This window comes from Lates calcarifer, linkage group LG21 (genome assembly GCF_001640805.2).
Source record: "Lates calcarifer isolate ASB-BC8 linkage group LG21, TLL_Latcal_v3, whole genome shotgun sequence".
NCBI classification, from domain to species: domain Eukaryota; kingdom Metazoa; phylum Chordata; class Actinopteri; family Centropomidae; genus Lates; species Lates calcarifer.
This window is the reverse complement of record NC_066853.1, coordinates 7,634,845-7,648,800: the sequence shown is the minus strand read 5'-3', so window position 1 is coordinate 7,648,800 and position 13,956 is coordinate 7,634,845. Positions and strand designations below refer to the sequence as shown.

The following is a 13,956-nucleotide window of genomic DNA, read 5'->3' as shown; positions in this document are numbered from 1 at the left end:
AGCAGGGAGTCTGAAAGGGCAGTCAGGTATGCATAACTTTTATGACCAATTACAATGTATGATCTTAGTCTTCTGTTATCACGTAGTGCACACTAGTTCAATACCTGCTGTTTATACTGATAACATTTAATCTAGACGTTTGATGTTAATGTGGCACATATTTCTCATTAAGTCAAATGTATGTGACAACTTTTAAACTGCACGGTAATGTCACAAAATTCAAAGACTATTTATGTTAAATACTTTATGTTTCTGTCAGATCAGATTCTTTTTAACATAATAATTTACTTATGACCATATACGGTAAATTGTATTTTAAAACCATTACTACATTAGGGTTAGTTAAGGTCATACATTTGTATTTATATCCTATATTTTGTTCATGCTTACAGAATATTAGTGAAAAGTAAAATAATCAATCTGGAATGACATAAATAACATTATGAATAGTTGCTATCAGTGATTTTTAATAGGGGAAACGTTCCCTCCATGGCATACACAATGTGTGGAGCAGTACCTTATACCGCAAAATTATGATCCATGTGTTACATCATAAGACCAGTCTAAGAGAGCAGCAAAGAATTTAGAAACATCTGGAATTTGTATTTTGAGGCCCAGCTCTAAATACAGATGCAGTTTGTGTGGAAGAAGAAGGGAATGAGGTTCTCAGATGGGCTACAGGTCCCCGAAGGACCAGGAGGAGCAGATAACCACCATGTGGCTTTATATTTAGGAAATCAATTGTGGAGCAGGTTTTGCTGTTTAATGTGGCCTATTTTTAAAAAATCTTCACATTTTAACTGCATGACTTTTAGGGTTTCTGTAGCTATTCCCTTAACATCTGTAACAGAGTATCAGTAAGAGTGCTCATCAGTCAGTATGACATGTAGGTCAGTGGTCATTGAATACTGTGACGATACTTAAGGATTTGTCATATGCGTAACTAGGCGTAAGGAGGACAGGATGTTACTGTTTAGAATATCAACAACATTTATTTAAATAGTTTTACATGTTTTTATACATATTAAACACACAAAAGTAGTAACTCAGTGGTGCCATGTGTTAATTAGAAATTAGATGTATATCAATGGTGCTTAGAATTGAAATTGAATTATCAAAGTATTTTAACCAACAGATTAGCATAGTCAAACTATAAAGTGCAACTCGCCATGCCCAGTTAACTGAACGGGAGATTCAGAAATGTGACAGTTGTAAAATTTATATTGTTTTCCTCAGATTTATTTTAAAAAGTGAAGATGTCACCACACTAGGCAGCTTTTCAATTGTCCGTCACGTCTCACCCCTGTTCTGAAATTGCACAACTTTTGCAGAAATGTTGCCAACATTCATTTCTTTCTCTGAGGTTACAGTCATCATCAGGCTTCACTGAGTCTGCCTTATATGCATAGACAATGGACAAAGTACAGTCTGTGTCAGAAGATCCTCTATTAACCAAATAATATCCTCTACAAAGGTGAGTTTTGGAGGGAAAAAGTTACAGCCCACACTGATATTAGATCCTCGTGTTTGTTAATGTCCATTTGAAACATTTTATTGAGCTCAGCTGTGAATGCAACATTACAAATCTTATCATTTCCTAACCACGGCAGTGGCTCAAAGTCAAATTTCATCCACTTTCTCTTTTGCCTATACTTGGTCACGGTTCTCAACAATCTCTAAAAAAATGGCTCCTCTTTGCAGACCCATTTCTCTGGCTTGTGTATAGAAATGTGAGCCCCTTTAGTCTCAGAGTCATTTTTCCTAAACAGTTTACCGGACTTCTCACGATCACTGTTTGTTTTTGGCCTCATCAAAATATCCTTGTTGCTATCGCTGCCTCTGTCACGGGCTTGCTTTTTTGAGATGAGATGCATAGAATGCAGTGCACTGATCCTTTTTTTCACTGTTTTGTGTTTTACCTTTGGGGATGTCAGGGAGAACAGTGGGTCAATGCAGGGTGATAATGGACTTTTAATGTTGGAATATGACATGTCCTGGTATGCTGACAAAGACATAAAGTCAGTTGTGTCCTCGATTTTAGGTTTAATTTTATCAATGGAAAAATGTCCTCCTTCCCCTGTTTCACTTTTAATGTCGATGCTGCCTTGATTGTCACTGTCTTCTGTTTTGATGGTGTCTTGTTTATTGGCTTCACTTAGGTATTTAGAACATGGTGCAAAGTTGTCATAATTGTACCCCTCCTCATTTGTCTCTTGGTGTTTTTTCTCATGGCTTCTCTTAGTGGCAAGGTAGAGGAAACGCTGGGGACAAAATGAGCAGCGATACTTCTTCTCCGGGTTGGGGCTCCGGGGTGTATTGTCAAAGCAGGAGCCATTTTCCATACAGCTGTTGCAGATGTAATCACCACCAGCCGGTGCCTCACCAGGGGGACCTTGTTTACCACAGGTCCGGCAGAAACATGGATGTGAACCAATAACATGAGCCCTCAGACCGGTCTCTGTGATAAAAGAGCTGTCACAGATGTCACAGTTGTAGTTGGCCCTTGGGCTGCAGTTCCTGCTCAGACTACGTTTCACCTCTGCACTACCACCTGAGACGTTCTCTTCTGTCAGCCAACTATTTCTGTCAAGGTGGGCCTCAGTGGCAGCTGTTTTATCTGCAGATGTCTCAGCATAACGGTGAAACAAAGCATTTCTGTGCTTCATCCTCAGCCTCTTCCTCTTCTTTTTAGCTTTATAGGAATAGTAGGGACGCCAGAGCATGTCAGCTGTGTCACAGTCATTGGGATCATCATACGTCTCAGGCTCTGTGGTGGCAGTGACTTCTGGTCTGAGGCGGAGCCTGGGGCTCTCTGAGCTTTCCCTCATTGGAGGGCATTGAGCTGGGCTTTCCTCCTCACTTAGCTCTCTGACTCTCCTTTTCTTTCTGGGGAAGAGCTTAGATCCTTTGATTCGGCGGCGGATGATGGCTTCATTGCCTATTTTCACTGTTATCTGACAGAGTGGCATGGCATCACCATCCACAGATGGACCCGGGCATGCAGGTTTGGCGATATACGTTTCCGTCTTTGCCCCCACTGTTTTATCACGCACTAGATTATCTGTGCTTGATTGGAGTATCTCCTTGGTCATGTCCTCAACTCTTTTTGCAGAGGCTGAAAGCTCACCTAACTTTTTGACAGTTTTCAAAGAGTTTAAGAATGGCACATTGTTACTGATGTACTCTGAGTTCATAAGCACTGGAGGATCGTCTTTGTAACCCCCTGAACTGGGTTGCAAAGAGAAGGTGCTGTTGTAGTTAATGAGGGGGGAATCACTATTCTCAGCCTCTTTTCTTGTGCGTCTCTGAATTTCCAATTCACTGTTCAGATTTTGGTCAACATCTTGGTCACATGGCTTGTCAATGCTGATGCGAGGCATGACAGGGGCCACGGTCTTTGTTGTTGCCATGAATGTCAGAGGGAATGACATGGTATCAGAGTGGCTGATCAGACCGTTTTCTTCAAATGGAGGGATAAGAGAGTTGCTGTCTAGAGGAGCTTGGTCACCTCTCTCAACACTCTCTGAATATGTCTGACTGTACGTTTTGTACTGTCTCTTTCTAAACTTCATGGGCAGAAGCCTGTAGAGCTTGATTGGGTAAACGCTGGCTTTCAGCCCACCATTGGCAGATTTTTTCTTTACAGCTAGATTGGGATCGATGCCGTGAAAGGACTTCTGATGGTTCTTTAAGATATAGTATGTCATGAATGTCTCCAGGCAGAAAATGCATTGATAGCGTCGTTCACCTGTGTGCCAGATTTCATGCTTTGTACGGTACTCCGCCAATGCAAACACTTTATTGCAATAATGACAGGGATAGGCCCTCTGCCAGGAATGTACATTCTCATGCCGCTTCAGACTTGATAGGGTGACATAGACCCGTTTACACACACTGCAGTTGTATCTCCTCTGACTGCCACCTGGCCTCGCTGCTTTCTCATCATGTGGAAGCTCTGATTGGTCCACTTGAAGCGGCTCTGGGGAGTAAGGAGTGGAGAGGTCATCGGAAGGAAGCTGTGTCATGTTGCTCTCCGTGTTCGGCACGTCATCTGAATGGAGGTCTGTCTCTTTGGGTGGTGTGCCAGTATCATCTAGTTTAGGCGGCTCTCTTCCAGCCTTAGGACAAACCTGCTCATGGTTGCGCAACCGTTTGAGGTGTATGAACTTTCTGTGACAAAACTTGCAAAACAAATGACTGACAAAACGCTTTTTATGTACTTCTGAGTGAACGGTGAGAAGAGCTTTATTTGTGAATATCTCTGGACAGTGCTCGCATCCGTAGATTGAGATACTGTCCTCTGTGTGAGGGGAAAGGGCAGGGGGACCTAACTCCATTTGAACATTGTCAGTGGCTGTTGGTGGCCCTTGGTCAACACTCTTTTCTGTTTCTACCTCTGAAAAAAGTGGAGGTGGTGTCATGAGTGCAACAGGTTCTGCAGTTACACTATCAGCTGATGTGGGGGTTATTGTATTTGGTTTGTCTGCTTGTGGTTCAGCTGGTGTTGGAAGCATTGTTCTACCCACAATGCCTCTTAGCCTGTGGCGCTTTTTAAGCGGGCCTGTGTTCCTGTAAATAAGTTGCTTTGGCTGAGATATTGCTGGCTTACAGACCTTCTTGTTGTCTGACTGACTGCTATCTTTGCCTTCAGTGGATTTGCTCACTGCATATGAGTGCTCTGAGAGGGCGTGGGTGGTCTCATTGTTCCCATTGAGGCAGGACGTTGTAGGGCAACTTGATGGGAGTGGTCCCACATCTGGTGACTGCCTCTCTCCGCTGGTTTCAGCCAGAGGGGTGAAGGGATTGTTCCCAGGACACACTTCAGTGATAGAGAAGGCGTTGGTGATGCGTGGCCCTCTGGCACTGTCTATCTCCTCAGGCCTGAGCACTTCCTTCTTTGTTTTTTTAGACATTGGGGCTGCGCTGGAGTCTGTGGATTTAACACATTCATCCTGTTTCTCTTGTTCTGCAAGCTTCTCTAAAAAAGGAATTCCAAGTCTTTTTCCAGCTGCGACTAGTCCCACTGTGTCTTCTGCGCCAGTCACCTTTGAACAGTAGATGAAGTTGAGGATACTGGCGAACACCTCTGACTTCAGGTCCATCAGCTCCAGCACTTGGCTGGAGCTCCATGTCTCAGGAGTTGTCAGAGCGTTCCTGAAGTACCCACTGCAGGCTGCCAGGATGTTCTTGTGGGCCCGAAACTTAACATCCTCCACCACAATGGTAACATCACAGAAGAGGCCTTGTGACCGCTGCTCGTTGAGCTTGCTGAGCACGGTGTGAGGGTGAGCGCTATCCATCAGGTTCTGAGTGCATGGGGACACCACTGTCATCTAAAAAACATGAGAAGAAACAATTACATCACAGATCCAGACGATTGGTGTGTACATTTTATATTTGGCAAAAATAATTTTGCTCTTCTAGTGTTTAAACACTAGATGGCAGTAATGTCTTGACAGATATGCTCCAGTGGTAACAGTCTGGTCAACAGTTCTGATGACTCAAGCCATCATATCAACTCATCAAGACATCCTGTGTCATTAAAAAAAACTGCTTGACGTTTAAATCTTTGAGGCAGACTATAGGGCCATGAAATGATAGTCTATTTTACAGTGGATGTATTTTTTAATCAAACTTATTCAGGATTGTGCCACTACTGTCGTAAGTCTCTTACATTATTTTGTTCCTTTTTCGTATTCTCGTTTCTCTTTTGAGGAATCTCAGTGGGCTATAAATATATATATAAAAGCTCAATGAGACATAAAAGCCTGCATCAGAATATTATAACAGGGGCAGACCTCACTGATATACTACAGTAATAACAATACATTTGTTTTGGTACTTGAGTTACAGCAAGCTGTAAACCTTTTTTCAGTGCTCAGATGTGGGACAGTGATTGTTTTGAGGAATGAGTTTATGATTTAGAGTAGTATTTCAAATTCCAGCTGGCAGAAAATATACAGGAGGGAGAGCAGCAGTGTCCCTTAAACTACTCAACATGCCTCTGTGCAAGCCATTGAACTCCCTAATGCTGCAAATTTGCTGCTTAGTGGTCTACAGTTAACACCGGAAAACCGCAAAGTGAGGATGTATCATGCAGCTACTTAGAAATACTGTGAGGATGCGTTTTAAGTCAAAGGCTGTAACTAAATGTGCGCCAAAACCGTTGGACCTAGAATTGTAAAGTGATGGTTGCAATTAAATAAAAGTCTTGGATATAGTGACCTAATGTACGATGTTCTCTTAATTACTTCCTCAATGCAACTACTTTTGTTCTGCCGACTTATTTCCTATCTGTTCCACTGTCGTATTTCCATTACAAATTAACTTTGTTTTTCATTAATGGAACTTGCGTGTCATGAACAACTGCAGTCGGTTAAGCACTAATAACATAACAAAGTCACAAGAAGCCTTTAGACTCATCTTTCTAAAAACATCAGTACCCTAAATGCAAGGGAAGTCAAGGTCTGCACGTGATAAAAAATATGCCGTGACTCACTTGGTCATAGATTCATCGTCTTTATTAGTAATGATAATTCAGTTTGGGTGGTAATCTATTCAGCGTGGTACCACAGCTCTGCACTAGGTCCGGTTTAGTTGTCTTCACAGTCCTGCTCTTCTTAATATGAAAATGAAATGCAGATAGTCATGCACTGATGAGTCATATGTTCCCTTCTTCAGTTGTCAGTTAGCAGTAGAGGCATCTTTCAACATGTGTCATTTACAGTTGTTAGGGAACAGTTAATTAATAACTCATGAGGGAAATGGCAGCAAGGAAGGGCCATTGATGACGCAGAGAAGACCAATAATCACTACTATGAAAAGTAGAAACATTAATGTTTTTGTCCCTTTCCGAGTAACTGTAAGACTAGAATAAGACTGTATGTTAAGGACACTCACTTTAGACTTCCAGTTATTACACACAGTCACATGCTGCTGCACTGTTTATACAGGCAGAACAGATTTCTGGTCAGACAGGATTTGACATAGATTTTGTATATTGACAAAGCAGTATTTATGGATAGGTTTGATTTTTACAATAAATTAAAATGATCTGATCTAAAAGGAAGTTAAAGTTCATTCATTCTCACTTTGAAAGAGGATGTATCACCCAGCATGATGTTCTATCTGTGGCCTACTCATATCAGAGTCAATGTGGTTGGAGTCTGCTCTGAGTCATTTAGCATGTCTTATGTAGCATGCTGACTGTACCTGTTAAGACACGGTCAGCCTGCTCTTTTAGATGATGAATCAACACTATTTAAACATCAAACTTAAGCTCAGAGAGAAGTTAGTACTTCCCATTGTTATTATTATTTTTTATTCATTTACGGCTGCAGTGAAAGTCACACAGTGATTGTACAATTTAGCATGAAACCATGATTTTCTTTCCCTGGAGATGCCCTAGCTAAATGCTACTCAGGAGGCAACACTGCTATTTTACATTCCTCTCTGATGTAAAGTTTTTTATTTGTTCTTCTGCTTACTTGGTGGAAAGGAGTTTTATTTGTCGTAATCCATATTTAGTTTGTGTAAATGTAAATTATACTGTTAAGATGTCTCAGGTTGTATTAAACTAACAGGAGGTTCAATTTGATATCTTTTGTTTTGTGTTTAGCAAATTTTTGTCTTGGGCACTACGTACCATTTGGAAACTTGTTGAAATTTTTTATTTTAAAGGTAATAAATTCACAGCAGTTTTTGTTTTCACCAGAGGTAATTTTAGATAGTTTTAGCTAATTTATTAATTACGTAATATTATTTTTTTCCTTTTTTACCAATTTTGTATTCGTGCAATAAATACAATATGGCCGCCGTTCTTTAAAGCCTCTCAGACGGCTGAAAACACAACCAGCCTCCTGCCCTCCTTCTCAGACAGGCCTCCGTTGTCATGGCAACATGCTATGGCGCAGCACTTATTGGGATTCAGCTGGATGGAAAGTGACTGTATTAGCTGTCCGGGTATTCAGTCCTCTCTCTCCCACAGAATATCCTGCCCTGTCTGAGAACCTGCAACACGCAGCAATCTACAGAGCAACCGAGGTTTGCCTTTGTCTCATCGCTTGAATATACTTTATGTGTGTGTGTATTGGTCTGTGTGCCTTTGTCTGCAGCAGAGATGCTACCCAAAGGACTTTCTCATCTGATTACAGCAAGTGATGTGCCACGGCTTTTATACTCATTTCTCCGTTTGTGCTGTTTACAGAGACAGTTTCATCTTTTCTTCTAGGGTTGCTATTTTACTTTCCCACTTTCATTTTTCACAATTTGTACCAATTGTTGTGGTTTACTGCCACCACATGCTGAGCGGAAATTTTGAATTTGTCATCAGTGCTTATGATTTTGCCACACCCCACCTTACTTTAGCTTCAAAGCTCATGTGAAATTATTTTTTTTACATCTCAACCTGTAAAATAAAAAGCCCCACGTACCAAACCACAAACCAAGAAATGACAGTATAGCATACAGAGAGTCTTGTCAAACAAAGAGCGAAATGTCAAAGCAAAAGCCACTTCACGCACCTCTGCAAAGCGTACTTCCGCAAAAAAACTGATTATAAATTGAGGGAAACCATGCAAAACATACCTTAGTAAATCAGAGAAAATGATGCTGGGCGAACAGGAAACAGTGTCATGCAGTATCCCTCTTCTATAGCACTCGGTATAGGCAACTATACATCAAAAACAGTTTCGTGAGAGCAAGGCGAAAGTAGTTTTTTTTCTATGATGGTCGCTGAACAGTGGTGTTGTCAGAAGCAGAGCTTTTTCTGACGTCTTTCTTCCTCTCCCTCCCTCTCTGTGTGCAGATGACTTCAGCTCCAACGTCCTTCGCCTCTATCCATGCAGCCCAGGTCCTGGGCTAGATCTACCCTGCCCTCCTCTGACTGTCCCTCTTCTGTCCTGCTACAGCTATAGGAATAACTCACAGTTTATACAGCATGTAGCTAAACTGGAGTATGGGTCTGCCTTTGTGTTAGCTGGGCAACTGAAGCGTTCGTACTGTAGCCACTGAGCAGGAAACGGCAACTTTTATTAAGCATGGCAGAGGGCTGTGCGGAGAGCGGAGAGATGCTGGGTGCTACATCACACATCAGCTCTGTGCTCGATGCTACAGCCAGGGAAAACGCTCAGCTGCATTGCTGATAGCAGCGTAGAGTGAGAGATCCTCTGCTGTACAACAAATGCCGTATCAAATCTCCCCAGCACACCAGCTAAATCCTGATGCATGTTTATTGTTGACCAAAAGGAAAAATGTCTTTTGCATGAAACTAAATAATCTGTAGCCCTCGTAGAAACAACATGCACCTTGAATGCATAACGCTACACCATCTGTTTCATGCTTATGCACTCAGTCTCTGTCTGTGCAGCAGTATATTACACCAAAGCCCTTCGTCCGCGCTTACGCAGTCATTGTGGTTAGGTAATGCAGAACCCGAGAGAAGATGGCAGTGACTACTGTCCTATTGTGTATCAGAGCAGTCACAGGGCAGATGTTCATCGATGCTTTTTCTCACAGTTGCAGTGATCATGCAAACTAAATGCAAGGCTGAGGGGAAAAAAGAGAGTCCTGCTATCAGCGGGGACTCTGGGTATACCTATATAGAGGCTGCTGATTGATGCAAAAGCAGCAGATGCGTCAGCACTGCAGACGAGGGGGAGGGGAGGAAGCTGAACCCGACATGGCACTGTGAGCCTCTTGCTAGCCTCTGAGGACGGAAGCAGCTCTTTTATTTACATAACTGAGTATAGAGTCCTGTGGCTGTGCAGGTCTCCTCCTCATGCAGGCTGAAACCCACTTTAAACCAGTTTCAAAGCCATTTCATCTTAGGTGCTGTTAACTTCAAAAGGCAAAGTAGCAGGTGTCATATCGTTATGCATGCATTCACTCATTGCTTTAAAGGAGAGAAACGTGCTATTCATGTGGTGTTTGTAGTTTCGCCTCTTCAAATACACTTGGTGATCATGCTTAATCTGAGCTGCTGTATTTGTCCTGTTCCTTTTTCTGTGTTCGGTGCATCACATCACTGTAGTTTCATGAATGTGTAATTAACCACAGGCTCAGTCTGCTATTTTTTGGTGCTCACAGCAAGACCTGCTTCCTTGAAGACCCCTGCATTAGTCCGGGGAGCAGTTAGTGTGCCAGCATTTAAGGTATTTACATTTTCACTCTATGTTAGCGTGAAAACTAAAACAATTATGAGATTACTATTCAGATTTTAAAGGCTCCTGAACTTAGCCCCAGTTTTAGGTGGCTTCTACCCACCACTCTTGAGTTTTCCATCTTTTCTAACTTCTCATCCTCCACAGATCTCCTCTTTCCATCTCTGAAAGCCTCCTCCTTCATTTTATGACCATATAAATCACAAGTAGTGATAAAGAGACTTTTTATATTGGACTGTTGTGCTGCTGTGAAAATGACTGAATAAATAAACTTGTACCTCAAAAAAACATTAATAACCTGATTTTGTTTTTGTTTAATGTTGTACTAACTGTCAGTCAATTTGACATTGGGTCCAAATCCTTGTTTTGACATTTGGTGGTGGGGCCTCCCTTTTGTTTACATTTGGATGATGGATTGATGCTTTTATGGTTTTTGAAAACTGCACACTAAATATTTATGCCCAACAGCCTAATTTTACTTTCAGTAGCTTAGCTTTACATGCTGCGGTCAAAGTAATATACGTTAAACTAATGTATTAGAACAATTATCCATTTAGATAAAGATATAGTTTTAAGTTTTTCATAAAGTCAGAGAAAAAACAACAAACAAAAACCCTTCTAACTTTAAGTTTCAGAAGGTGCTCTGAAAACACCAAGTAGGAGCAAAGTTTGTTGTAAATTGCTTCTATTTAGCACTGCGTTACTTGACTGTGCATACTTTTATTAAGAAACCTTTATTTTATTGACTTCCCATCAGTGCACTTCAGCCTTCATGTCGGTGTTTATAAATGTAAATGCTGCATTTGAGAAATAATAAAAGCATCTACAATGTGCAGGCAGTTGGTCTGGCACAAAAATGCTATTCTGCAGGAATTGTTGTGTCATAGCAATAATGTAGTAATAGATGGCATGAAGGTCTTTATCTGTTAAGGGTGTACCCAGCCTCTTGCCCAATGTCAGCTGGGAATGGCTCCAGGGATAAGCTGTATAGATAATGGAGGGATGGATGAAGGTATTTATTGCATCAAATATAGTTTATTAATAAGCCCCGACTGAAGGACATTAAGCATGATTTTTGTTCATTGGTTATCTCTGTCTTTGTTAGTGAGGGGGATACATGTGACACCACTGTCTGCAGAGGTTGCCAGGGTCACTCCCTCCAAATGGCAAACAGGCAACATTCAGTGTCTGCCAAAATGCTTTCATATAGGGAAAAAAAGAGGATAACCCTGGTAAAATTGAAAAGTATTGTTGTATAATCTATTACAGATAAAGGCTAAGAAGAGAAAGAGAAACAACATGAAGCAGTACTTTCTAAGCTCCTATTTTTCTGAATGAAATGTAATGAAGTAAAGATTTTTACAAATTTGTCCATAGTCAAAAAAAAAAAAAAAAAAAAAAAAATCCTCTGAAGACCTAAAAACATATATCCTATATATATCCAAAGGCCTTCACCTTTTCTGGGTATTTATTTTCTTCCTGGTATCACAGCTCTGTCCATTCATAGCAGCCACCTGTTTGGTTTGGTTGACTACTCAGATAGTATCACGTGAACAAGTGGCTTCAGTGCCACTCCTGTTTCTGGAGCCAGAAAGTTTTAATTTGTCGGGATGGGGGTGGGGGTGGGATGGTTTGGTCGGAGCTGAAGTGTGGATGAGTATGCAGTGACTACAGCAGCTGATTTCCTGGGACGACTACTCAACTTCACAGCTAAGACACACATTCAAAGAAGTCAAATGAACAAATAAGACCCTGGCTCCCTGTGGACAGCAATGTATTACCATTACATTTAAAGAGAGAAGTTGAAGTCTTTTGTAGTGATTGCTGTATATTTGGAGTTTTTCTCCAAACCAGCATCTAAGATGACTTGAAATGAGTGATGGTTTTGATATCGAGCAGACTAATTGTTCTAATCAGTTGCTTTGTGCGATCCAATTCATCTCATAGCCTTCTTATTGTCTCTCTTAAATAAAGGAATCACTCATGTACTGCATACCCGACTATTGCATGTAGGCTGAAATGCATGTGGTGAGCCAATAAAATAACTGTTTTTAAATCATTTTTAAACCCAAAACATTGTGACGTAATGGACTGTTTCTAACCATTGCATCATTTTAAACTGCGGAGACTATCGATAACTGGACAAAGTTATAATACAGTTTACATGGATGGGATCATTATTTATGTTTTAAGAAAGAATTGGGAAATTTATGTGAACTCTAAATTCACATTCAAAAGAAATCTTCAGCCTAATCAGAATCAAAACTGAACTTAAAGCGCGTAAATGCTACACCGTATAGTGGATCCTATGAAGTATTTTGGTAGCATCACCTTGTCATCCACACTTGATATCACAGCTAGGATGTGTTCAAAGCCACAGGACAAAGTATACAGGCCTCTGTGCCTCTGATGCTCAGTAAGCTCAGCTGCGGCCTGTAGGGACGCTGATCAGCAGGGAGGCACAGACCGCAGTACAAGGCTGAGTAGGCCTCATCCCCATTCTCAAAGCATTCACACTCTTAGCATACAAAGGCACTCATCCCTGGTAGCAACACATGTTGCTGCCGTAACAAGCACTCATACTTTTGAGTTGCCTACCAAAAATGTTTCTGTGCAGAAGGTCTTGCAGGGCCTGTCTCTGCCGCTGTGGAAGTCTCTCTGGTGTTTGCTTAGGAGGAGGAAGGCAGAGTGACTTCCCGGCTCCCGTTCTCCCTTCAGCCTAGATCAGGCCTGTACCATCTTCCTTCTTCACTGCTGTCTGTTCTAGCAGAGGTTCCCTGTTCCTGCTGTGTATATTTGCCTTCTAGAGGCTGCTGCCACTGCTGCGTCACTCTCGCTGCATCACTGACCCACAAAGAGGAGCTGAGAAGGAGGGGTGGCGTGGAGAATGTGTGGAGGCAAGGGATAAGCAGAAAACAACCGGCACTGCTCTGCACTGCTCCAGCAAACAAATGGATGAGGCTTCCGCTCTGCCTCAGTTTGGGGCCTAGTTGCTGCTGTGGTATTCAGGAAGTGGGTCTGGGAGACAGATCCTTTATTGTTACGTAATGAATATTTTTTCTCTCAGACCAGACTCAGCTGAGAAGGCGGTATCCAGTGTTCAGAGGCTAATAATAGGCCATAGTACCTAACAGTCAGGGTTGTATGCGGTCATGTCAGATCACTCCAACCCCAAGCTATCATCTGGGCAAAAGAATATTTAATGTTGAGGGGATCTTTGTTGATGGAAAATGACCTGCATTTAAATGTGCGGTACAACAACACATTCTCTTTGCTGTCCTTTAACACAGGACACTGGAATACCTCATGTATAATAAAACAAGAACATTAATTTACTATGTAGCTGTTTTTGTTGACATTTATTATACGATATGTTGTCTCTGATCCACTGATTTACCTGATAGAAACAGAAAAAAGTGCATACCTTTGTTTAACGTTACTGTAGCTTTCTTGTACAGGTTTCAGGTGAAGTGGGATCGGTGTGGCAGATGCCTTTACAGAAGTACATGTACAAGTTTTCAATCCATAAAAAATGTGTTGTAGTCTTTAGGCCTGGTAACCAGAATTACAGCACTTGTTTTGCACACGTTACCCAAGGGTTTATTTGCCTGATCCTCCTCCTCCCATCATCTGACTCCAGTTTTCATTGCCACGTTGCTCCCTCTGCTGGCTGCACAAGTGAACACATCACAGAGACCGATACATAAACTCCGGTCGTCCATAAGCACAGGCACTGCTGAGTGCCGAAGGCCTTCAACAGAGGGCGCAAGAACCATTCAGTAGCAAATGTAAACAG

General features: G+C 41.7%; 1 protein-coding gene across 3 annotated transcripts; it reads right to left on the bottom strand.

The window, feature by feature from the left end:
• Nucleotides 1-972: 972 nt before the first annotated feature.
• zbtb38 (zinc finger and BTB domain containing 38) lies at nucleotides 973-13,809 on the bottom strand. Of its 3 annotated transcripts, none has more exons than XM_018660052.2 (2): nucleotides 13,585-13,809; nucleotides 973-5,333 (listed from the first exon to the last, which is right to left on the bottom strand). In XM_018660052.2, the coding sequence occupies exon 2, from the start codon at nucleotides 5,331-5,333 to the stop codon at nucleotides 1,677-1,679; it is 3,657 nt and encodes a 1,218-aa protein (XP_018515568.1). In that variant the 5' UTR covers nucleotides 13,585-13,809; the 3' UTR covers nucleotides 973-1,676. The 3 variants fall into 3 exon arrangements, with proteins under 3 accessions (XP_018515568.1, XP_018515566.1, XP_018515567.1); XM_018660050.2 differs by lacking the exon at nucleotides 13,585-13,809 and adding an exon at nucleotides 12,759-13,549; XM_018660051.2 differs by lacking the exon at nucleotides 13,585-13,809 and adding an exon at nucleotides 8,587-10,549.
• Between the last annotated feature and the right edge of the window lie 147 nt (nucleotides 13,810-13,956).